Source organism: Anabrus simplex, chromosome 1 (assembly GCF_040414725.1).
Source record: "Anabrus simplex isolate iqAnaSimp1 chromosome 1, ASM4041472v1, whole genome shotgun sequence".
NCBI lineage: Eukaryota > Metazoa > Arthropoda > Insecta > Orthoptera > Tettigoniidae > Anabrus > Anabrus simplex.
Window position 1 is genome coordinate 1,332,508,080 of NC_090265.1, and position 26,279 is coordinate 1,332,534,358.

Here is a 26,279-nt window from a genome sequence, read left to right on the forward strand (position 1 = left end):
CACGGAAAAACATTCTCAAGACAGCCAATGGTGGGGTTCAAACTCACTTATCTCCCAAATGGCAGAGCTTGGGTACATACTCGGTGCACATTAACACACATGGCCACTCCACTCAGTAAATACAGGAAGATATGTAGTCAAGAAATGTGGACTATAACATCCACACGAAAGTAGGGAACAGGGAATGGAAACAAACTTCTTCAGAAGCATGCTCGAAAAGACAAAGAAGGATTCTATAAGGAACTCTAAGATATGGAAAAGGCTGGGGATAAGGAAGTTATAAAACATAGACTGCAGACCAGTAGGCCGACATGGTTTGGCAACGTTAGCAGGTTGGAAATAATAAAAATCCTTAGAGCACAGATGAAATGGAGCATGACTGGAACAAGAGCAAGGGGAAAAGTGAGGAAGAGGGGGGGATAACCAAAGGCAAGATGGTGGTGAGAAGAGGAGTGAACTGGCCTGGAGTGTTCAGAAAAGAATGGTGGAAGAACAGGCAGATTTGGTTGTCATTAGCCTATAACTCCATTCAAAAGAGAGTCAGACAGAGGGTGCGGAAGATGATGTATGCAAGAAATTAACAAAATAGTTAATTCAGGCATAGGCTCACAAAAAGAGACCAAGCACAGTATAACACATAGTGACATAAGCATCTGTTCGTGTATACATGGTATGATATGAAGAAAATTTCACCTGAAAAATGGCAGGAGCCAGCTTGCCACCCAGAGTATCTTCCTTGCGCTTAGGTGGAGTCTTACTAAGGATGAGGGATGTAATCTGCAGTAGCACCAATAGCAATTGTTCCCTGCAACATGAGGCACACCACTGCGAGCACACTGCACACGGCATGCCACACTAGCTTATAACTGTGGGAAAAATTTAACTACTTACCAGGTTGGAGCTTCCATTCGAGTATGCATCACCATGTAACGATAAATGTTGAGAACTCTCTTGCATGTGTCCACCTGCTCCTCCAGTAAAAAGGGGTACTCAGGACTCACTTCGAGCATGAAAACATTGGCAGCATGAGTGATGAACACTTGAAGCAGATTCTAAAATAAACAAAGCAACAACTCAAGTCACCTGAGACAAATCTCTACTGAGCAAAAAATGTATCAATCTTTCAGTGTTGCATCCAGGGTTGGAAAAAAAAAAAAAAAAAAAGATTAAAGAGGATCAGCTATGTGCTTCACTGCATGACATTTGGCAGCAGCAATTAAAATAAAAAGAACTGAATGTAAAAAGATGCACTGGCCATGCTGCCAGAAATAAAACCTAACCAAAACATGCACTTACTTCGAGATAAAGGATTACTATCATCATCATCATCATCATCATCATTAGTGAAAATGCTGAGAGATTATGGCAAAAGCTTTCTGTAAACTTTTGACCTGTGAAGAACCTAAGGAACTATTACAAATTAATACAAATACTCCAATAAAACCAAATTTAATAACACAGACCCTCCAACATTTCAAGAATTAGAAAAAGCACTAAAAGAACTTAATAATTATACGGCATGCAGAGAAGACCAGGTTTTTGTAGAGATGTGGAAATATCCAAGTAATATGCTTCGGATTTCCTTACACATAGCTTTAACAAAAATTTGGATCACTGAACAGTTTCCAGAACATTGGACAACAGCCTTAATACACCCTCTTCATAAAAAAGTAATCCGGACAATTATAGAGGATTGTCTATCTTGGACTGCACAAACAAAAAAAATTCCCATATCTTATATGGAAGGATTAAAGATCAACTAGAAAAAGAGTTAGGAGAATACCAAGGAAGCTTTAGACCCTGGAAAAGTTGTGCTGAACAGATCACACTCTAAAATTAATAATGGCATACTACAGAAAACGAAACAAGCCTATAGTAATAACTAGAACCCAGATTTTTAGGTGGCATAAACCTCCACTTTAGGTTTCTTGTATTCTTAAAATAGCTTATTTTAGGTTTTGCCTCCAGGATCAATACAGGCAGCAATAATTTTCTGTTTTCGTAGTTCTGTAAAATTTATTTATGTACTTATTTCACAAAAGTCATATCCATAAAAACACATAGAGAATACACTTTACTGTTTCCTTTGGAAGTTATTTTTTTGGCACTGAAGTAAATAACAACGTACATACCCAAATTGTCTGGTGTAAGTGATTTCCTGTTGTCATTTAACACATTTGTATATTTAAAAATAGGAGAGGATTTCCACCAATCAATACTTATTTATTGTATATATTAAATTACAGGACCGGTTTCGACCTCATATTCAAGGTCATCTTCAGCTGAACCATACATACATATTTATATAATGAAGCTTTGATTAAGATTGTGGTGTTGAAGGAATGCCATATGATGATGATGTACATTTAGTTACATACAAATGGGGCACGTCTTAGCGTGAACTGGCGTATATGTCATTCTGTACAATATTGCAACTGTATGTCTAAAATGTTGAAGGTCTTAAAACTAGTGTATAAAACACGTCTTTTCCTAAACTAACTTATATATATGTACAAGATAAAAACAATATATAAAAACACTTCATGCATATGAACATTCGTTCTTGCTTGGTGGTCAATACATCGACTAACTTCCGTATTTAAGTCTTATTCACAGTTGTGCACTTCAGCTGCTATTGTAATATGTATTACAAGCTCGCACGTCAAACACAACTCAGCTACACCAACAACAATAAACATAACATCATTGCACAGCTACAAATGGGAAAGGAGCCACTACTTTGAAACCAATGTCATCCAAATTTACGGACGCCAAAAAGACAACATGAATTGGTTCTAATAAAAGGGCAACACACACAGCAGAGCTGAACATATTTTACTTGAATTTCATCCATACATTTGGCACCTATTTTAAATTGAAAGTGTTTTATCTCACATACGCACAGGAAGACAAAACTTTTATCCATGCAATTTTACAAACTCTAAGAATATAATTATATGGAAATTTGGACTTCATCCTAAATTAATTAAAATTATAGAATTTACTTTATCTAATACCATATGGTATCAAAAGTAAAATTTAAAGGAGAGGTTTCTGAACAATTTTTTTATTAAAACAGGTTTAAGACGAGGAGACTGTTTATCTCCATTAGCCTACTATTTAATTGAGCATTGGAATTTATGATAAGAGAATGGTACAAGGTCAACCCAAAGAACATAAAGGTTGGAAGCTCCAAACAAAATTTAAGTTTAAATTGTTTAGGATTTGCTGATGATCTTTCTGTACTGTCCAAAAATATTCAGGAAACTCGACACCAAATTAAATCTCTACTACAGGAACTAGCACAAAAAATAAGTCTTACAATATCCTTTGACAAAACTGAGATCATGTTTACACTTCACCCACTGGTTCCATGTAGCGAACTGTTGGACTGCAGACGACGATATCATCATTAAGAAACCCGATGGGGGCAAACTGTGCATTAACCGGCTGTGTGACTTACCGGAGGATAGAGATAGCAACTAAACGGACAATTCACTTGACTGTTCTGATCTCTATTTACTATATTTCATTTTATTTAAATACCACCTTAGTGTAATTTAATTAGATTAGCTCACTGTACTTAGATTATTTCATTCACATAATTATTAATTTTTCATAAGGTAATTAGATTAGCTCACTTTAGTTAGATTATCTCATTCGCATAATTATTACTTTTTCATAAGGTGGCAATGAGTACTAATGGGTTACTCTCCTCTGACAGTACCGGACATTCCTTCCCAGCCACAATCCCGTTCAAGGCCTCACTCACCCCTCCACTTTCCACAAACAGAACACGACTTTGTGACAACTGTCCACTGACCCCTTCTGGAATTACCCCCCTTTCTTCTCACTCAACTAGAGACCTGCTCCTAGCTAAAGTTTCCTCTTTCCCGAAAGGTCTCCATATAGCCCATCTAAATGTACATTCATTGTCTGACCATTTCCACGAACTTAAAGAACTTGTCCCGGACGTATTTGATGTTTGCCTTCTCACTGAAACCTGGCTTCATGATCTGATCCCTTCGAAGACTTTCAACATACTTGGCTACTGTTTACTTCGGAACGACAGAGCTGGAAAGAGGGGAGGAGGTGTAGCAGCGATAGTCAAAACCAGTTTAAAGCCTAGGATAATTGCATGTTCAGATAGCGAATACGATAGAAGACCGGAGTTCCTGCTCTTGGAAATAATCGTAGCCCATCAGAAATGTGCTGTCTGTGAAAAGTGTTAGAGGGCATTCGACCAGTGCAGGTTGTTGTAAATTAAAAAAATGTGTGTGAATAAATTAATTCCATCCCCTGGTCTAAGGAGTTTGGACAGCCAAAGCAGGGGACTGCCTGTAGGGGTGAAGTACAGTGGGGACTTCGAGGGCCCTGGGACCGCTACGGTAGCTGTGAAGGCCCTTCAGGAACTCTGAAAAGTGGTGGCAAAAGGGGCTCTGGTTAAAACGCAGCAGGTCGTTATGCTACTTAGGATCCAGAACGGGTAAAAAAAAAAAAAAAAAGTAAATAAATAAGTGCAATGTAAATATTAATCTTATACCAGATGTATAGTATCATTTGAAGTAATTCACATACTGTTTATTAGTTGACTATATTTGTAAGTAGTACAGGAGATATTAGAAGTAGAATTTTGTAAACAATATAAATTTATTAAGGATGAGCTGTGTGTTTAATAGAAAACATTGTTAGCGTAAATTGTATAATATTGTATTATAGGAAAATTTTCTTCTCTTGTTAATTTAATATTTAGTGCTTGACAATAATGTATTTTAGTGTACCTTTTTCCACCGAGGTAGACACCTCATTTGCAAATAAAGAGATTTTGATTTGATTTTGTTCATATTGCGGGAGTACGCGGAACAAAGCATTCTCTACGTCCTCCAAATGTCCAATCGCAGGTGGCTTGTGCACAACACAGACAGCACATTTCTGATGGGCTACGATTATTTCCAAGAGCAGGAACTCCGGTCTCCTATTGTATTCGCTATCTGAACATGCAATTATCCTAGGCTTTAAACTGGTTTTGACTATCGCTGCTACACCTCCTCCCCTCTTTCCAGCTATGTCGTTCCGAAGTAAACAGTAGCCAAGTATGTTGAAAGTCTTCGAAGGGATCAGATCATGAAGCCAGGTTTCAGTGAGAAGGCAAACATCAAATACGTCCGGGACAAGTTCTTTAAGTTCGTGGAAATGGGCAGACAATGAATGTACATTTAGATGGGCTATATGGAGACCTTTCGGGAAAGAGGAAACTTTAGCTAGGAGCAGGTCTCCAGTTGAGTGAGAAAAAAGGGGGTAATTCCAGAAGGGGTCAGTGGACAGTTGTCACAAAGTTGTGTTCTGTTTGTGGAGAGTGGAGGGGTGAGTGAGGCCTTGAACGGGATTGTGGCTGGGAAGGAATGTCCGGTACTGTCAGAGGAGAGTAACCCATTAGTACTCATTGCCACCTTATGAAAAAGTAATAATTATGAGAATGAGATAATCTAACTAAAGTGAGCTAATCTAATTACCTTATGAAAAATTAATAATTATGTGAATGAAATAATCTAAGTACAGTGAGCTAATCTAATTAAATTACACTAAGGTGGTATTTAAATAAAATGAAATATAGTAAAGAGAGATCAGAACGTCGTCGGTAAACAGCTGCAGACACCATATGTACTCTGACGATATACAATTATACTTGCACTGTAAACCGGAAAGACTAACCGATGAAATTAAAAATTTCAATAGAGACTTGCAAGAAATCTGTAACTGGACTGACATGCATGGACTTAGATTAAATAATGTAAAATCTCAAGCTATAATAATTTCATATCCTTGGCTTTGTTCAAAAACTATAAGCAAATTCACTTTACCAAAACTCTACCTACAAAATTCACCCATTGATTTCAGTGAATCTGTCAAAGATCTCCGCGTTATGATAGACGAACATCTTTCTTGGAAGCAGCAGCTTACCAGCATCTCCAGGAAAGTATTTGCGACACTTAACTCACTTAGAAGATTCCGCAACATATTTTCTCGAATATTAAAAGAACGCCTTATTTGCACTCTGGCATTGCCTCACTTCGACTACTGTGACGCCGTGTACAACGACCTGACTACTACTCTTAACGACAAACTACAATGCGCGCAAAACGCCTGTGTTCGCTATGTATGTGGCCTACGTTACTTTGACCATGTTACACCTGCCTACGATGAACTCGGTTGGCTAAAACTCAAACAGCGCCGTAATCTTCATGCTTTATGCCTTCTTCGTTGAATACTCTCCTCATGCTCACCTCCCTACTTGTACAGTCAATTTCACCACCTCTCATCCAATCACAGTTTTGGAACACGGTCAAAATCTGGTACACTCTTATCTATTCCACCTCACCACACCACACGATACACAAACTCATTTGTTATTTCTTCGGCACGACAATGGAATGCACTACCCGTCTCTGTCAGAGGAGCCTCACCTGCTAGTTTTAGGCAACTTTGTCACTGCTACCTACTAAGTAATGCTATGGAAATATTGTAGATTTAGCCTTCCTCAAACTATAGACTTTATATAATCCCACTGTTATTTTACCAAGGATAATAGCAATTAGCTAATCATGTCATAATTGTGTAAATAATCATCTTCATCTTCATCATCATCATCATCATTCTCCTATTTCTTCATTTTTTAATCATAATATTGTATTGTTTAGTAGTTGCAAGATGTTTCAATTGTAAGTGTACTTATTTCAATTTTGCACATGTAAAAACTGTATTTTCTGGTTAGATGGAAGAGAGGGCCTAATGGCCTTAATCTTGCCAGACAAAATAAATCTATTGTATTGTAATGTAAATAAAATAACAATTGATGAGCAAGAAATCAAAATTGTGATAAACGTAAGTATTTAGGAGAAATCATAACTTATAATCTTAATGAGAAACCAGCTTGGCATAACAGAATAAATAAATTTATAAAAAGCTTATCGAAGCAGCAAAATTAAGACATTATAAAACAGTCACACAGCCAGAAATAACTTATGCTAGTGAAACCATTTTTTTTTAAGCTACCAATACAACTGAAACAGACAAACTACAGTAGAAGTCCGTTATAGCGAGAATTCATAACAGCGAAAAATTTACTCGCTATAACGCATTGTCGTTATAACCGATTTTTGTTAAGGTTGGGAAAAACCCCATACACATTAAAATCAGTATGAAATGGCAATCAGTTTGTCTAGTTGCTTTACGTCGCACCGACACAGATAGGTCTTATGGCGATGATGGGACAGGGAAGCGGCCATGGCCTTAATGAAGATAGAGCCCCAGCATTTGCCTGGTGTGAAAATGGGAAACCACGGAAAACCATTTTCAGGGCTGCTGACAGTGGAGTTTGAACCTACTATCTCCTGAACACTCAAAAAATTTTTAACAGACTTAAAAGTGCTTTGTAAAATCATAAGAATTTCTTTCTTAAACAGTACCATACGCATTTTTAGATTATTTGTAGACGCCGAATATTGGCTTTAGTTATGCCTTTTTTTTTTTTTTTTTTGCGGCTGTACAATTAGCTTTATTTCACTGGGTTTAATAAACATTAACTTAAAATTAGCGTCATAATATCGAAGGGAACTCGTTGAAAATTTGCTGTCATTACACATTCCATGCTTGTCTACAATCCGATGATCCATCAGGAAAATATTCTTGCTTACTATAAAACTGTTAATTTCACTCCGCGTCAGATATAACTGGCTGCCGCTACAAGCACGTCTTGCTTGCCAGATTCGGCCAACTTCAGCGGCTAGCGGTGTAAAATAAAGTCAAAGAAATATAGTTTATTTATTCCACCTATTCAATACATAAAAAGTGATTTTAAATTATAGGGACATGTTTCGCCCTTTATTTAAGGACATCTTCAGCCTAAATCTCAATCTGAAAGATAAAAAAAAATCAGGATCTTGATTGTTCTTAATTGTGGTTGATTTTTAAAAAATAAATTACAAATGAATGTGAAGATGATGTAGGAAATAGTTAAGATATTCTTAAAAATAAAGTCTAAATAAAGTCTTACAAACAAATAGACGTAATTTATACACTTTCTTGAATGTCCTTGTCTAAAAATGTGGTAACAAGTTTCATATTGGTAATTCTATAAGAACGCAAATTGCTACGTTGAATCTTGTAAAGCGGCGCCCTGTGTTGGTTGAGGGCGTTACAGAAAAGTTTGGATCCTAAACAGTTCAAACGTCAGAATAATGAAGAATGTTGCTGATTACTCCAGGTGGAGTTTAAATACAATTTAAAGCTAGTAATGAGACGTTTCTGCCGCTCACTTAAATTATGCTGTAGGGGCAGTTCTATAAGAACGCAAATTGCTACGTTGAATCTTGTAAAGCGGCGCCCTGTGTTGGTTGAGGGTGTTAGAGATAAGTTTGGATCCTAAACAGTTCAAACGTCAGAATAATGATGAAGAATGTTGCTGATTACTCCAAGTGGAGTTTAAATACATTTTAAAGCTTGGAGTAATCAGCAACATTCTTCATCATTATTCTGAAGTTTGAACTGTTTAGGATCCAAACTTTTCTCTAACGCCCTAAACCAACACAGGGCACCGCTTCACAAGATTCAACTTAGCAATTTGCATTCTTATACAGTCGAACCTGCCCTAACGGACACCTCCCTATACGGACAATTTTCCTCGGAACCAATTTTATTTTACATAAGACAAGTGTTAAATTGGCCTCATTTAAGCGGACACCGTGAACTCCGGACAGCGCCATTTGTCCCGTCCACTTGACTTAAGCGGACACTTTACACGTTGCAGGACAATTTATTACGCCGGACCACATGTTATTCTTTCTTTTAAAAACATTCTTCAGTTATAAGGAAATCCCTTTTGAATGTTTGTACTATTTCAAGTGCAAGGGGAGAGAAGGTACATCGGAATGCAGTTCTACCTAGTGGTGTATAGGCCTATTCCGAGAATTCTAATTGCCCAGAAATGCTCCCAGAGACTGTTGACTCACAAGTTACAGTACCTGGGGATTTACTTCCCTTCTTGCATCATTCTATTCATAACTCTGAGTTTTGCTGATAAGGACGAGCTCAGGTAATCAACTTGAGAAGGAAAATACAGTACAGGTGCTAATTAGTGAGACAGAAATACCACAGCATTTCAGTTGTCTGTTAAACATGAGTAACAAGAGACGATCGTGTTTAGATCTCGAGGCAAGAAGAAATGTGAATATAGAATTTGACAAGGGACTTTCAGTGAGAAAGCTTGCCGAAAAATTAAACTGCGGAAAAACTCAAATAAACATTATTGTGAAGAATAGAACTGAAATTTTAAAGGAGTGGGAGGAAAATAGGAATCGAGGAGTGAAAAGAAAGCGGGAGTCAGTTTTCTCAGACGTGAATGTTGCGGTATATGAATGGTTCAAGTGTGCTCGAGTGAAGAAACTGTCTGCGAGTGGACCAATGTTACAAGATAAAGCTCGATAAATCGCAAATAATCTGAAAGTTTAGAATTTTGTACCTAGCAATGGTTGGTTAGATTGTTCAAGGTGGATGTTCTTTGCCGTTAAAATGTTAGATTATTTTTACAAACTTGTTTTAGCGGACACCTCTCATAACGAACATTTCTCCTCGGAACCGACGGTGTCCCCAGAAGAGAGTTTCGACTATAGAACTACGAATATGAAACTTGTTACCACATTTTTAGACAAGGACATTCAAGAAAGTGTATAAATTACATCTATTTGTTTGTAAGACTTTATTAAGACTTTATTTTTAAGAATATCTTAACTATTTCCTACATTAACCTCACAATCATTTGTAATTTTTTTTTTAAATCAACCACAATTAAGAACAATCAGAATCCTGATTTTTTATCTTTCAGATTGAGATTTAGGCTGAAGATGCCCTTAAATAAAGGGTGAAACATGTCCCTATAATATAAAATCACTTTTTATGTATTGAATAGGTGGAATAAATAAAAATTAATATTTCTTTGACTTTATTGTACAATTCAATACGGAGCAAAATATGAGAATTATAACATGTAGCAATGTATAGACATTAATCGCAGATTTAGAAAGTCAACGAACGAGTTTATTGAGTCGCGGTATGACAATTCCGCCCTTGCATTTTTGTGCACATACCTCACAATTTCATTTTCGACTTCTTTAAAGCGTCCTTGTTGCAGGCCACTGAATGCATTTTTTGTGCAGTGTGCACTTTTTAGCTTTGTCTTTGTGCAGTGTGCATTTTTTAGCTTTGTCTTGACGGTAACGCTGAATATTGGTTCCAGTTAGACCTATGCCGCATTTTCTTGCGGCTGCACAATTATTATACATTTCCGAGTGTTTAATAACCATTAACTTAAAATTGGCATCATAACATCGACGAGAACCCATTGAAAATTTGCCAGCAATACCTGTTCCCTGTATCTTTACAATACGACGATCCATCAAGAAAATATTCCTGCTGTCTATAAAACTAAATTTTACTAAGCATCAGGTACAGCAGACGCGTTATAACTCTGCTAATGAGTAGCCGTGGCCATTCTGAGAATTCGAAGGCTCACATGTTTTGATGCCATTCTGCAGATTTGAGAAACGTTTTTGTAGAGGATAATAGAATGTCATTCTCTCTTCACTATTTCCCGAAATCCAGTGACGTAACACATAGGCACTGTAAAACCGGTTGCCGCGACCAGTGATGTATGATAAAGAGCTGGTCGTTTATTGTCAACGCATTTTGTGTGCGTGCACGAAGAGGCGCGGGCGGGGGGAGGGGGGGGGTGAAAAGAAACAGCGTGGTTACTGCAGTAGTTGTCAGTGGTGTTCATTACTATCAGGCCGCAAATGCAAAACGACCCTTTTTTTTTTCACATGAGATTCTGAGAAAAATACGTCGTTTTGCATTCGAAGAAATACGGTATCACTCCAGAGGCTTCTGTGGCAAACATTTCAGTTTTCTTCTTCAAACGGCGCCACCTAACCTAACCGTATATGTATCATGAAAAACCTATTTGAAACGCATGTAGAGAAATGATAACCTCGTCGCTAAAAATTGACATGGAAATAGCTTTCCGAAATTTAACTAGACGCGAGAAAATATAAACTATCCTCTGAAATCAGTAATGTACCCTGCCATATCTTGAGGTGTATCCACATTCTTACTTAATTTCAGTATATGGTATACCATTAAAATTAAGAGATCGCTTACTTCAGCCTTTATTTTTAATAAGTTAACAACTGCTATCGGCCACATTATTTACGCATTTATTACGAAAACGTGTTATCCTCTTTCATTTCAAATTTTCTTTAGACAACAGCAGTCTACGGGTATTACTAATCGACTCCAACATCGCCTTCGAATGTTGACGAGAGAGCTCGCAACTGCACATAGCACGAAAACTATACTGTACCCAGGGGTGTGACAATTCATAGGGAGTGTCCCAAGCAGTTCAAATCAAATCAAATCAAATCAAATCAAATCAAATCAAATCAAATCAAAGCAAATCAAATCAAATTACTTTATTTGCAATTGAGATGTCTACCTCGGTGGCAAATGGTACACTAAAATACATTATTGTCTAGCACTAAATTTTAAATTAACAAAAGAAGAAAATTTTTCTAGAATACAATAATATACAATTTACACTAACAATTTTTTCTATTAAACAAACAGATCATCCTTAATAAATTTATATTGTTTACAAAATTCTACTTATAATATCTACTATACTTACAATCATAGTCAACTCATATACAGTATGTGGAATTACTTCAAATAATACTATACGACTGGTATAAGATTAAAATTTACATTGCATTTATTTACTTTTTTTTTTTTTAATCTATTTTGGAACCAAAATAGCATAACGACCTGCTGCGTCTTAACCAGAACCCCTTTTGCCACCACTTTTCAGAGTTCCTGAAGGGCTTTCACAGCTACCGTAGCAGTCCTACGGCCCTAGAAGTCCCCATTGTACTTCACCCCTACAGGCAGTCCCCTACTTTGGCCGTCCAAACTCCATGGACCAGGGGATGGAATTAATTTTTTCACACACATTTTTTATTTAAAATAGCAGCACTGGTCGAATGCCCTCTAACATTTCATTTATTTTCCCTGTTGCTGTTTATTCTCTTCTTGAATATCTGTACAGATTTTGGAAAAGGATCAAACACTACCCCTGGTAAACTGTTCCACTCCTTCACGCCCTTCCCAATGAATGAAAATTTACCCCAATCGCTTCTGCTAAAATTCATTCTAATTTTATACTTATGGTCAGTTCTGCTGATATAATTATTTTCCAACTGAAGCCTCTCACGGATTTCTCCCCATGCTGCTTCTCCTGTATAGGCTCTATATAATCCTATAAGTCTAGTTTTCTCCCTTCTCTTACTTAAAGATTCCCACCCAAGTTCCTCTAATATTTCTGATACACTACTTTTTCTCCTGAAATCCCCTGTTACAAATCTTGCTGCTTTCCTCTGCACACTATCTAATTCTTTTATTAGGTATTCTTGGTGAGGATCCCAAACACTGTTTGCATATTCCAATAATGGACAAACCATACTTAAGTAACTTTTTTTCTTTTAATTCTTTGTTGCATCCTTTAAGTAGCCTCTTTATGACATGTAACGATCTGTATGCTTTCCCAACCATGTCATCAACAAGACCCTTCCAGTGCAAATTACTTTCAAGTCTCACACCTAAGTATTTGCACTTGCCATCTTTTGGGATAACTACCTCATCCAAAGTATATTCAAATTCAGTTTTAAAGCTCCTGTTTGTAAATGTTGTAACAGTTGATTTGCCTCCATTAACCTTCATATTATTTTCTTCAAGCCATTGTTGGATACTCTCAAGGTCCCTTTGTAATTCTGAACAATCCTCAATGTTATTTATTTCCCTTTAAACAATTATGTCATCTGCATACAATCTTATTTTTGATGTTATACATACATACATACATACATTATCATTATAGACTGTTATGCCTTTCAGCGTTCAGTCTGCAAGCCTCTGAGAATTTACTAAACGTCGCCACAATCCTCGATTTGCAACTAGTGTTGTGGCCTCATTTAGTTCTATACCTCTTATCTTTAAATCGTTAGAAACAGAGTCTAACCATCGTCGTCTTGGTCTCCCTCTACTTCTCTTACCCTCCATAACAGAGTCCATTATTCTCCTAGGTAACCTATCCTTCTCCATTCGCCTCACATGACCCCACCACCGAAGCCGGTTTCTGCGTACAGCTTCATCCATCGAGTTCATTCCTAAATTAGCCTTTATCTCCTCATTCCGAGTTCCCTCCTGCCATTGTTCCCACCTGTTTGTACCAGCAATCATTCTTGCTACTTTCATGTCTGTTACTTCTAACTTATGAATAAGATATCCTGAGTCCACCCAGCTTTCGCTCCCATAAAGCAAAGTTGGTCTGAAAACAGACCGATGTAAAGATAGTTTTGTCTGGGAGCTGACTTCCTTCTTGCAGAATACTGCTGATCGCAACTGCGAGCTCACTGCATTAGCTTTACTACACCTTGATTCAATCTCACTTACTATATTACCATCCTGGGAAAACACACAACCTAAATACTTGAAATTATCGACCTGTTCTAGCTTTGTATCACCAATCTGACATTCAATTCTGTTGGATTTCTTACCTACTGACATCAATTTAGTCTTCGAGAGGCTAATTTTCATACCATACTCATTGCACCTATTTTCAAGTTCCAAGATGTTAGACTGCAGGCTTTCGGCACAGTTTGCCATTAAGACCAAGTCGTCAGCATAGGCCAGGCTGCTTACTACATTTCCACCTAACTGAATCCCTCCCTGCCATTTTATACCTTTCAGCATATGATCCATGTAAACTACAAACAGCAAAGGTGAAAGATTACAGCCTTGTCTAACTCCTGTAAGTACCCTGAACCAAGAACTCATTCTACCATCAATTCTCACTGAAGCCCAATTGTCAACATAAATGCCTTTGATTGATTTTAATAATCTACCTTTAATTCCATAGTCCCCCAGTATAGCGAACATCTTTTCCCTCGGTACCCTGTCATATGCTTTCTCTAGATCTACGAAACATAAACACAACTGCCTATTCCTCTCGTAGCATTTTTCAATTACCTGGCGCATACTGAAAATCTGATCCTGACAGCCTCTCTGTGGTCTGAAACCACACTGGTTTTCATCCAACTTCCTCTCAACGACTGATCGCACCCTCCCTTCCAAGATGCCTGTGAATACTTTGCCTGGTATACTAATCAATGAGATACCTCGATAGTTGTTGCAATCCTTCCTGTTCCCTTGCTTATAGATAGGTGCAATTACTGCTTTTGTCCAATCTGAAGGTACCTTACCAACACTCCACGCTAATTTTACTACTCTATGAAGCCATTTCATCCCTGCCTTCCCACTATACTTCACCATTTCAGGTCTAATTTCATCTATTCCTGCTGCCTTATGACAATGGAGTTTATTTACTATCCTTTCCACTTCCTCAAGCATAATTTCACCAACATCATTTTCCTCCTCCCCATGAGCTTGACTGTTTGCAACACCACCATGATGATTTCCTTTTACATTGAGAAGATGTTCAAAATATTCCCTCCACCTCTCCAGTGATTCCCTGGGATCTGTTATGAGTTCACCTGAATTACTCAAAACACTGTTCATTTCCTTTTTCCCTCCCTTCCTAAGATTCTTTATTACTGTCCAGAAAGGTTTCCCTGCTGCTTGACCTAGCCTTTCCAGGTTATTACCAAAATCTTCCCATGACTTCTTTTTGGATTCAACAACTATTTGTTTCGCTCTGTTTCTTTCATCTACGTACAACTCCCTGTCTGCCTCGGCCCTTGTTTGGAGCCATTTCTGATAAGCCTTCTTTTTACGTTTACAGGCTGCTCTCACTTCATCATTCCACCAAGATGTTCGCCTTTTCCCATCTTTACACACAGTTGTTCCTACGCATTCCCTTGCTGTTTCTACTACAGCATCCCTGTATGCCACCCATTCACTTTCTATATCCTGAACCTGCTTACTGTCTACTGTTCGAAACTTCTCACTAATCATATCCATGTACTTCTGTCTAATTTCCTCATCCTGGAGATTTTCTACCCTTATTCGTTTGCAGACAGATTTCACTTTCTCTACCCTAGGCCTAGAGATACTTAGTTCACTACAGATCAGATAATGGTCTGTATCATCGAAAAATCCCCGAAAAACTCGTACATTCCTAAAAGATTTCCTGAATTCAAAGTCTGTTAAGATATAGTCTATTATGGATCTGGTACCCCTAGCCTCCCATGTGTAGCGGTGAATAGCCTTATGCTTGAAGAATGTATTCGTAACAGCTAAACCCATACTAGCACAGAAGTCCAGCAAACGCTTCCCATTCCCATTAGCTTCCATATCTTCCCCACATTTACCAATCACCCTTTCGTATCCTTCAGTTCTATTCCCAACTCTCGCATTGAAATCGCCCATTAGCACTATTCTATCCTTGCTGTTGACCCTGACCACGATGTCACTCAATGCTTCATAAAACTTGTCGACTTCATCCTCATCTGCACCCTCACATGGTGAATACACGGACACAATTCTTGTCCTAATTCCTCCCACTGACAAATCTACCCACATCATTCGCTCACTTACGTGCCTAACAGAAACTATGTTGCGTGCAATGGTATTCCTGATAAAGAGCCCTACCCCAGACTCTGCCCTTCCCTTTCTAACACCCGTCAAGTACACTTTATAATCTCCTATCTCTTCCTCCTTATCTCCCCTTACCCGAATATCACTTACTCCTAGCACATCCAGATGCATCCTCTTTGCTGACTCAGCAAGTTCTACCTTCTTTCTTCCATAAGCCCCATTAATATTGATAGCTCCCCATCGAATTCCATTTCGTTCGCCAAGTTGTTTCCAAGGAGTCCCTCGCCTGTCAAATGGGAGTGGGACTCCATTACTCCCATAGGTCCGAGGCTTGCTTAAAGTGTTCTGAGCTCGGTAAATTCATGAAGCAGGATGCTGCCCTACTTGCACATAGTCCAAGTGAGGATCTCTCCTCTAACGGGTTATGGACCACCGGTGAATTGTGTAGTCCTGGCCGCCTGAGCACAAGGAGGGCCACGACTCAGAATATGTCCGAGATGCCCACTCCCATTCCATAGCAACTGGTATCCCGACTCTCAGGACCACTTACTAGGCCACTCAGCCGTTGCCCATGGTTCACGAACTAGGACGTGACTACAGTAACCCACAAACATGAACCATTTGATGTTATATTGTTCCCTAAATCATTTGTGTATATTTAGAAAAGTAACGGACCAATTATACTACCCTGTGCAATTCCCTTCCAAACTTTCTCTTCCTTGATATATTATTTCCTACTTTGACTTTCTGAACCCTTGAATTTAGAAATGTTCTTATCCAACGTATAACCCTTACGTCCAATCCTATTTCCTCCAATTTCTTTAATAACATTCCGTGTTCCACTCTATCAAAAGCTTTGGAAAGATCTATGGCTATGCAATCTACCTGGCCACCTGAATCCAACTGATCAGATATGTCCTGCTGAAATCCCACTAGTTGTGCCTCACAAAAAAATTTCTTTCTAACCCATACTGGCTCCTCATGAACCAATTTTTATCATCACATATCCCTCTGATGTACTTTGCTATTAAACTCTCCAGTATTTTACAAACTATACTGGTCAGGCTGATTGGTCTGTAGTTCTCTGGTTTCCTTTTATCACCTTTTCCTTTATAAATTGGTATTATCATAGATTCCTTCCATTCTTTTGGTATTACACTATTATTTATGACATAGTCAAAGAGTAATTTTAAATAAGGCACTATGTACCACCCCATTGTCTTTAATACCTCCCCAGTAATTTGATCACTTCCTGCTGCTTTTCCTTGCTGAAGCAGTTGGATTTCTCTGAAAATATCTTCATTTGTGAATGAGAAGCTTCTTGTTTCCCTATGTGTCTCTCCCTCTCTATCTTCTGTTACTGTTTCCAACTCCTGACAATCATCTATTGAATTTCTGAATTCCCTATTAAATTGATTTGTTTTCTCAGTATCTGTTAAATAGTGTTCACCCCTTCTTCCACCATTGTAGGAATTTGGATTCCTTTTCCTTTTTGATTCCTGATATATGAATACAGCGTTTTCCATTTCCCTTTGTGGTTATTACCCTCTTGAAGTATGCCATTCATATAATTCTCTTTTGCTTCCTTTTTCACTCTATTCAGTTCCCTCATTAGCTGTTTTCTAGTTTCTCTATTCTCCCTGCTCTCTCTGATTTTCCTGTTAACTATTCTACATTTTCTTTTTAATTTTATTTACCTTGTATAATAAACAGAGTCTGAGGTCATTTTACCCTTCTTAACAGGTACAAATCTCTTCTCTCCTTCCCAAATGATTCCTTTAAATTTAGCCCAAAGTGTATCCACATTATTTCCCTTCACTTATCCAACAACTGAATTGTGATTTAAGGTAAGTCCCAAATTCATCAACTTTAGTTTTTCTGTATAATTTCTTGTCTTGTGTGACCCTCTTATTAAGCACTTTTGGTATGAGTCCTGCATCCATTATTACAGCCTTATGGTCTCCTATTCCTTCAATTACATCAGTTTTATCAACAATTTCCCATGGTTTAACCAAGAATACATCTAGTAAGTTATTGAGACGAGTCTGTTCTTGTACTACTTGTGTAAATCCTCCCTCCCAAATTAACTTATTTGCCAGTTTCTGTTCATAGGCTTCACTTGCAGCTCCATTCCATTCAACTTCAGGCAAGTTTAGATCTCCCCCAATTACTACCACATCATTATTATTGTTTTTATGAGTATAATCTATTATTTTCTCAAATATTTCCATGTCTCTTTCCTCTCTTCCAGGCCTGTATGTTCCTATAATTCCTACCTCCACATTAACACAAATTAATTTTATCCCTAATATTTCATCCCTTTCATCGTTAAACCATTCATGTGAACAATAACGATAGACTGTATACCCTTCTGGAAATACTTCTCTATTACCCACCCCTTCTTTCAACCACGATTCCACTCCTATCACCACATCAGTCTCATAAGATTCCATCAATGTACCGAATTTTAATTGTTTATTTACTACACTCTGACAGTTTACCAAGAGCAATCTCAGACCCCGTTCCTCCCCAAAAATTGACTGTTGCAATTGGGTAACATTTGACTCATGAGTTGAGAACGTCCCTGGAGCCCAGATCAGTGTACATAGATCTTGATTTAAGGATCTGGGTTTTCTGGCAAGTTTCCCCGGATATGCCAGTTTAGTGGTATGGGTTTTCTTAAGTGCACATTAGTTTGCAAATCTCTGTTGATAATTGTAGCAATTTGTCTACAGAGAGTTGCCTTTCCATTACCATTCAGATGTAATCCTTGCCTAGTGAACATTTGCCTGCCAAGACCTGAAGTATCTACTACATAGACATTTCTAAAACTCTTACATAATCTCTTGATTTTTATATTTACATCATGTACAGCTTTGTTCACACACGAGTCCTCTAAAAGGTCATACCTGGGTGGCACATTAACTACAATTACTTTTGAGTCAGGTCGTTTGGAAATCTTACCTCTGAGGGTCGTAATTAGTTCCTCACCTTCATTTGCAGCAATGTCATTTGTATCACTCACAATTACCACATAATTGTCCTTCTCTAACTCAGGATCACAACGTGAAAGGATGTCTTCAGTTTTGGCACCTAGTTTTATTAGTCCTAAAACCTCAGTTTCTGGATTATGCAGCTCATCCTTGATGCCTTCTGCCCTACCCCGCCCTTGACTGTCTGCGTAGAGATGAATTTTTGGCGATTTTGATTTTCAGTTGGTTTTCTTCTTCTGTAGGTTACTTCCACTGGATTTAAAATTATTCGGAAAACTTGATGTGTCTTCTTCTGGAACTTGTTGCAATGACTGAAATCTATTTTGGCACTGCAAAGAGTTTTTTTCCCGGTTTTAAGTTGTATGTAGTTTCTCCCATATGTTTAACATTAGGCCTAAAATGGCTATGCGTCACTTCCGTCCACGGCGATCTTTCTTCTCCACTGTCTTCTTTATCTTCCGGTTTCTTTATTCTGTCCTTTAAGCTTTCATTTTCAAGTTTCAGAGCACATAAGTCTTCTTGTAGCACTCCTAAAATCTTAAGCATAGATTCGTAAGTCTCTCTTTCTTGTTGTTCTGCCTCACTATCAGTTTGTTTACACTAAGGACACAGCCACACACTTTCTTCAATATCAGTCCTATTTACAATATTTGCATAACGAAAATGGTACCATTCATCACACTTACGACACAGAATCCTATTTTTAACTACTCTTCTGCATTTGCCACATTTTTCACTGCATCTTACACCATTATCCACCATGGATATCACAGACTCACACACAGTAGTCGCCATCTTGTCGCCTGAGAGGGCAAGTTCCAAGATAGGACCCTCAATCTCCGCCAACTAGCAAAAACTAAAATTCCCTTTTAGAGGGTTAATTTAGAAGGCAGTGGCTGGCATTACACATTCAGTTGCACACAGAACTAACTAGCTGTTGCGAGTAAACGTGTGTGTGTGTGTGTGCGCGCGCGCGCGCTTCTTACCTGTTGTTTGGATAAATAAATTCAAAATATAAACTGTGTGCATTATGCTGTGTTTTACTTCTTCCTTTCCTTCTCCTGTTTTCCATTCCCATATATAAAAGTCATGGGAAGGGTTCAACGGACGAACGAGCGAAAGAATGAGGTTATGTTAGATCGTGATTTAGGCAAGTATGGGCGTTTTGGGGTTTTATATGAATTGCATTAACATTTTCAGTAATCAATGTTGCATTTATTATTTCATAGATGTAAATTTACATTAAAATGTGAAAGGTGAAACAACAATACAAGCTGGCGTTATAACAGGATTGCCAACATACAAATACAGTAATTGCAATTTACTATTCAAGTAAAAGACACAAGAGAAGCTTGTGATACAACTTTCCTACCGAAATGCAAACATTACCTCTATCACATTTAAAAATTTTAACAAAGTAACAACTGTCATCATCAAGTTTATTACGAGGTATTATCGTGGTATTTATTTCCTTATGTTGGCGGAGAAACAGGGGCCACTATAGATTCCATGACCTGTTTTCTAAGTGAACTTTATTATACAGGAGTGACGGATCTATTTCTCTTATATGATCCTTGACCGTATTGAAGATGATCAGTCGTATTTTGTTGCAAACATTTCAGTTTTGTTATTAAAATATCGTCAGCTATCCTAACTTAACTATATGTATGATGAAAACATACTTCAAGCACCAGTAGAGAAATTATAACCGTCTCCGTATAAATTAAAATAACAGCCTTTACTTTTCAAGTAAAATACACGAGAAAAGCTTGTGATACAACTTTCCTACCGAAATGCAATCATTACCTCTTTCCATAATTTAACGAACGCAAGAAAATATAAACTAACCTCGTAATCAATGACGCACTCTGCCATATCCTGAGGTGTAGGCCTATTTCATTCTTACTTAACTGCGGTATTTAGCATTAAAATTAAGTGATTGTTTATTCAGCGTTTATCTTTAACCAGTTAACAACAGTTATCGGACATGTTATTTACACATTTATTACGAAAACATGTTCTCCTCTTTCATTTTCCTTGCGGAAGAGCAGTCGACGGGTATTAATAATCGACTCCGACATTGCCTTCGAATGTCGACGAGAGAGCTCGTTAGTGGGCATAGCAAGAAAATGATACCGAAGATGATCGATCGCATGCAGTATAATGACTGGGTTCATAAATATCAGCAACGGAAAAAAATCGAGCACGCATAATCGCTCGTAATAACGAATGCATCAATGATAGAGCTCTCGCTGTAACCGAAGGATAATACACAGTTTAATATAGGAATTTTGAAGGGATGGACAAAAATCATCGTTATAATGGGGTTCTTGTTACATGCCATACTCGCTATAGCGGATCTCTACTGTACTTAACACAGAAAGAATAATAATTAGAACATCCATAAATAAACAGTATCTAGTTAATGGACAATGGAGAATAGCATCAAATAAAACAGTTTATAAGGAAATTGAACCAGTATTGAGCATAACTAGGAAAAAACATATATCATTCTTTGGACATCTTATCTGAACACCTGACTCCAGAAGTAGCAGAAGAATAATAATTGAAAAATTATGGAATAGCAAGGCCAAGATTAAATGGATCACAGAAATTAAGGAGGATATTAATGAACTACAAATAACAATAGACGATCTAAAAAAAAGAGATGAGCATTATTGTTTGTTGTCTCGAAAGAAACTCTCATATTAAGTTTTCTTTTTTAAACTTTGTAATTTCGTAGATTTTGCTATGAATGTAGGTAAAATGGGCGTAACTTTTTTTTTTCTTTTTAGTACCGGTATCCTTAGTTAATGTCAAAAGCGATTTCTTCTCGACTTTGCTAATAATTTTGTCAACAAACTGCCTGTTGAACCCATTTCTTTTTGCTATTACATAAATAGTACCCAATTCTTTCTTTCAATTCAAGTCTGACATAGGTAAGCTATAAGCCCTATGTATCATACTATAAAAGGGCGCTCTCTTATGTGCTTCCGGGTGCATGGAATCTTGTCTGATTACGTTCACTGTCTTGAGTGAGTTTCCTAAATATTTTATACGAGTGGCCCAGAAGATAATGCACCACAATTTTTTTCTCAGCCCCCAACAAAGGTATGAATGCGAAACTATAGATATCAATTATCTGAAGTCTTCAGAGTGTGCATGCGAAGTTTCCATTTCTTCCGACAGATAGCGTGCTTGCAGCAATGGTTCAACGTGGCGTCTGTAAGTGATGTACGTTATAAGCAGCGTCTCGTCATTGAATTTCTCACTGTGGATTAAGAAACGGTTGGAAACATTCACAAACATTCATGTGCAGTTTATGGAGCATCAGCAGTCAAGAGAAGAACGGTTACTCGCAGGGCACAGAGGGTGAGGCCATCTGAAAGCGGTTCATCAGAGCTCCAAAATTTGCAGCGGTCGAGGAGGCCACCCACGACTGTCACACCTGTCATGATCACTGTGTTTTGGGACTGTGATGGTGTCCTACTTATTGTCATTGATGTGATTCTGAGAGACACCACCATTAATTCTGAGGCCTATGTGAACACATTAACCGAACTCAAGAATCGCTTCCAGCGATTTGGACGCCATAACAACCCAGGTGATTGTTTGCTTCAACATGATAACGGACGTCCTCACACAAGCCTGAGGACGTTGGAACACATCACAAAACAGGGTAGGACCATGTTACTCCATCCACCCTATAGTCCTGACCTAACTCCCTCAGATTTTCACTCGTTTGTGCTATTGAAGAATGCCATTCGTGGGGGACATTTTGAGGATGACGAAGAGGTGAATCGCACAGTGGAGTGATGGCTACATAAACAGAACAAGAAGTGGTACCGCTACGGCATACACGCTCTTCTATCTCGCTGGAGGAAGGCCACAGAACGGGGAGGAGATGTGGAAAAATAGGGAGTGCAGAAGAGACATCTTTCTTTCTTGTGTATAAGTTTCATTGTGTCCAGAAAATAATTGTTGAAGAAAAAATGTACTGCATAAGTTTCTTTCATTTATGACTTATGGCATCAGTCTCACGCACGTTCTCGAAGTATCAACATGAATACCACAAAGCATTTGCGAGCTTTTACTGCGAGTGAGAAACTGAAAGTATTTCGGGAAGCCGAAATTATTGGAAATCGTGCCGCCGGTAGGAAATACGATATTGACGAGTCATGTATTCGCGATTGGAGAAAGAAGAAAAATGTGCTATTAACATGTAGTGGTGATCGTAGAGCTTTTCATGGACTGAGTGTACAGTTTCCAGAAATTGTAAAAAAAACTTTACAAATATGTGTCAGAAAGGCGGGAATTGGATGTGGTGTGTCAACCAAAATGTGTCAGCTAAAGGCATTAGAGATCACAAAGGAACTTTCAGCGGAAGGGTTTAAGGCAAGTCGAGGATGGGTTTGTAATTTTTATAAAAGAAATGGGTTGAGTGTACAAAGGCATACCTCAATTTCACAGAGTCTTCCTGGTGCCTATGATGAGAAGTCGTCGTTTCAGCGTCACATAATTCGGTTGTGGAAAGAAAATGCATATTTGCTTTCCCAAATTGGCAATGCAGATCAGACACCAGTCTACTTTGAAATGCCAGTGGACAGGACTGTGAATGTTAAGGGTACAAAAAGTGTTACCATTAGAACAGGTGGTAATGAAAAACACCGGTGTACGGTAATATTGTGTATTCTCACCGATGGAACCAAATTGCCAACGTACATTGTTCTCAAGCAAAAGACACTTCCTAGAAATCTACCTGCTGGTGTTATCGTCAGATCTCAGAACTCCAGATGGATGGACAGTTCACTTGTGGAAGACTGGGTAAAGTGTGTCTGGCAATGTCGCCCTGGAGCATTATTGGGACAAAAGAGCTTGCTTGTTCTCGACAGTTACCGTGGCCACACAACAGACGCTGTGAAGAAACATATCAAGGATGGGAAACCCGACCTAGCAGTCATTATGGGTGGGATGACATCTATGCAACAGCCACTGGATGTCTGCGTGAACCGTCCATTTAAAACAGCCTTGAAACAGCTCTATACAGAATGGATGGCGACTGATAATCACACACTAACGCAAAATGGTCACATTCAGCACCCGGAAGATCAGCTGCTGTGTTCGTGGATTTTGACGGCATGAAATCGTATCCCTGGAGACCTCATACAGAAGGGCTTCAGGAAATGTAGCATTTCTAATGCTACGGATGGCAGCGATGACAACATTTTGTGGGAAGATGATAGTGATGAAAGTTCCAAAGTTGGTACTGATGATGATCTCGATGGATATCGTTCTGGAAATGTTTGTTTACTTTTATTTGTATTTTGTAATCATTTGGTGTGTGTTAGTAATAATCATTTGGTGTGTGTTAGTAAACATTGAAAATCATTTTTTCTTCACTGTTTTTTTTTTTAATTTTGTTCCTTCAAAATAAGGGCGCGGGTCTTATTTGGCGGCAGGTGGTATTCGAGATTATACGGTTATTAGGCAAGAGGAGGTAGAGCATTTCATTAATATGTTGGAGTTCGTCACCGCTAATAATCATTTCACCATTAGTGGTCAGATATATAAACAGGAAGGTCTTCCCATGATCATGGCTTTGGGGATCATGGCAGGAATTTACAATACTAAAATCAACAACATTAAAGGGATAATATTTTAGTTGAGATATGTGGATGATACATTTACAATAATTGATCATAGCATTACTAAATGGGAGGAGGTATTCGAACAATCAAATAATATGGATTCACAGATTAAATTTTCATTTGAAAGTAACAATAAAAGGCATTAAATTTTCTTGATATTACAGTCATTAATGACTCACATAAACTTAGATATAAAATATCTAGAAAACCCACTCACACAATGAACATTAACAGACTCCATCCACCCGGAAGCACATAAGAAGGCCTCCTTTTAAAGTATGATCGATAGGACTTATAGTATACCTATGTCAGACTTGAATTGAAAGAATTGGATACCATTTATGTAATAGCAAAAAGAAACAGGTTCAACAGGCAGTTTGTTGACAAAATTATTAGCAAGGTCAAGAAGAAATCGTTTTCGACATTAACTAAGGATACTAAAAAGAAAGAAGACAGTTACGCCCTTTTTACCTATAGTCAAAGCAAAATCTACGAAATTACAAAGTTTTTAAAAAACTTCATAAGAGTTTCCTTCAAGGCAACAAATAATAATGCTCATCTTTTTTATAATTAGCACACTATCAACAAGATCAATAATCAATTTCAGAAATCAGGAGTTTATAAATTAAAGTGCCAGCAACGTCCTGCAAGTTACATTGAACAGACGGCACAATTTTTACATCAGATATGAGGAACATGTTAATGCGTCAAAATACAGCAGATTCTCGGCAATTGGTTCTCATATGGTGGATACCAATCATACATTCACAGATATAAAACAAGACCTTCAAATTCTTCAATTAAGCAGAATATTTTGGAAAATATTCTTAAATATTTTGGAAAATATTCTTATAAATAATTATCAAAAATGTAAACCAGCACATGATCTGAATTAAATATCAGAGGAAATTAATATACTTATCGAAGAGATAATCATTGAATTTCTACTACGAGGCGCAAAGTAAAACATTACAACCCCACACCTCTCCTCCCACTTCAAACTCTCCACAACCTTCCCTCAAAGTCAATTTTCAATGACCTTCTAGTACTGTGCTCAGTTAGCTTCAACACTCGATGTGAATCGGACGACAAGAGACAGATGAGGAGGTGAGTGACCAGATGGGCACACACTTTACTATTCACATTAAACTTATTCATTCGTTCATTTATATTTCCCTTTTTTTTAGGCCCATATTGTCAAAGACGTCAGCTATGAATCAACTTCTATTATTCAACAAAGGCCACCCTTCTGTGACTCATCGCATGAAGCTAATTTAAATATGGCATTAATCTTGCACTGTCCATGTACATATGTCAATAACATGTGCAATATGTTTACAATGTTGGATTATCTTCATGATTAATTCATGTTATAAAGCCACTCGTGTTGTATTACATCTGTGCAATCAACGTATGTAGCAATTTTTTAACCTGTGTAATAGTTGGACTTTCTGATTCACATCATATTCATATTCGTGTTATTTTATGACTCATGACTTGATAAGACACCAATACGTTGCGTCACAAGATCCAGAGACTTTTTATCTACTGGTTTCATCGTATCCTTACCATATTTGTAAATGATGATGTGTGTGACTGAAGATGTCTCAAAAGCTGAATGAAACATGTACCACTAATATATTTTAATGTAGTCTTATCAATAAAGACGATGTATGATACTGTAAAGGTAGAACATTTGGTGTAAGGTTTTTCACAAGTTAATACTTTTTGACAATACGGGCTCAAATATGAAATTTATCAGTGTAAGATAACATGTTATGGTAGGTAACATTCGTAAGGAAAAGTTTTAAGAATTGCAAAAATCTTAAAACATTGTGGAATTTTTAATACAGTGGTAACTAACAACTTGTACATATTAAACAACTGTTCATGAAACTGCATGTGAATCTACATGATGGCAAAAAAATTATGGCAGATTCTGGCATTATTTTTCAGAACTTTTTCCTACTGCATTGAA

At 37.7% G+C, this 26,279-nt stretch overlaps 1 protein-coding gene across 2 annotated transcripts in view; it reads right to left on the reverse strand.

Annotated features, from left to right (window-relative positions):
* Positions 1-26,279, reverse strand: part of LOC136858315 (probable Rho GTPase-activating protein CG5521) — a 709,838-nt gene that overhangs the window by 410,539 nt on the left and 273,020 nt on the right. For both annotated transcript variants that reach the window (XM_067137762.2, XM_067137761.2), the window contains 2 exons: positions 892-1,052; positions 694-805 (listed from right to left, as the gene is read on the reverse strand). In XM_067137762.2, coding sequence (XP_066993863.2) covers positions 694-805; positions 892-1,052 — 273 coding nt within the window. The remainder of the gene's footprint in view (positions 1-693; positions 806-891; positions 1,053-26,279) is intronic.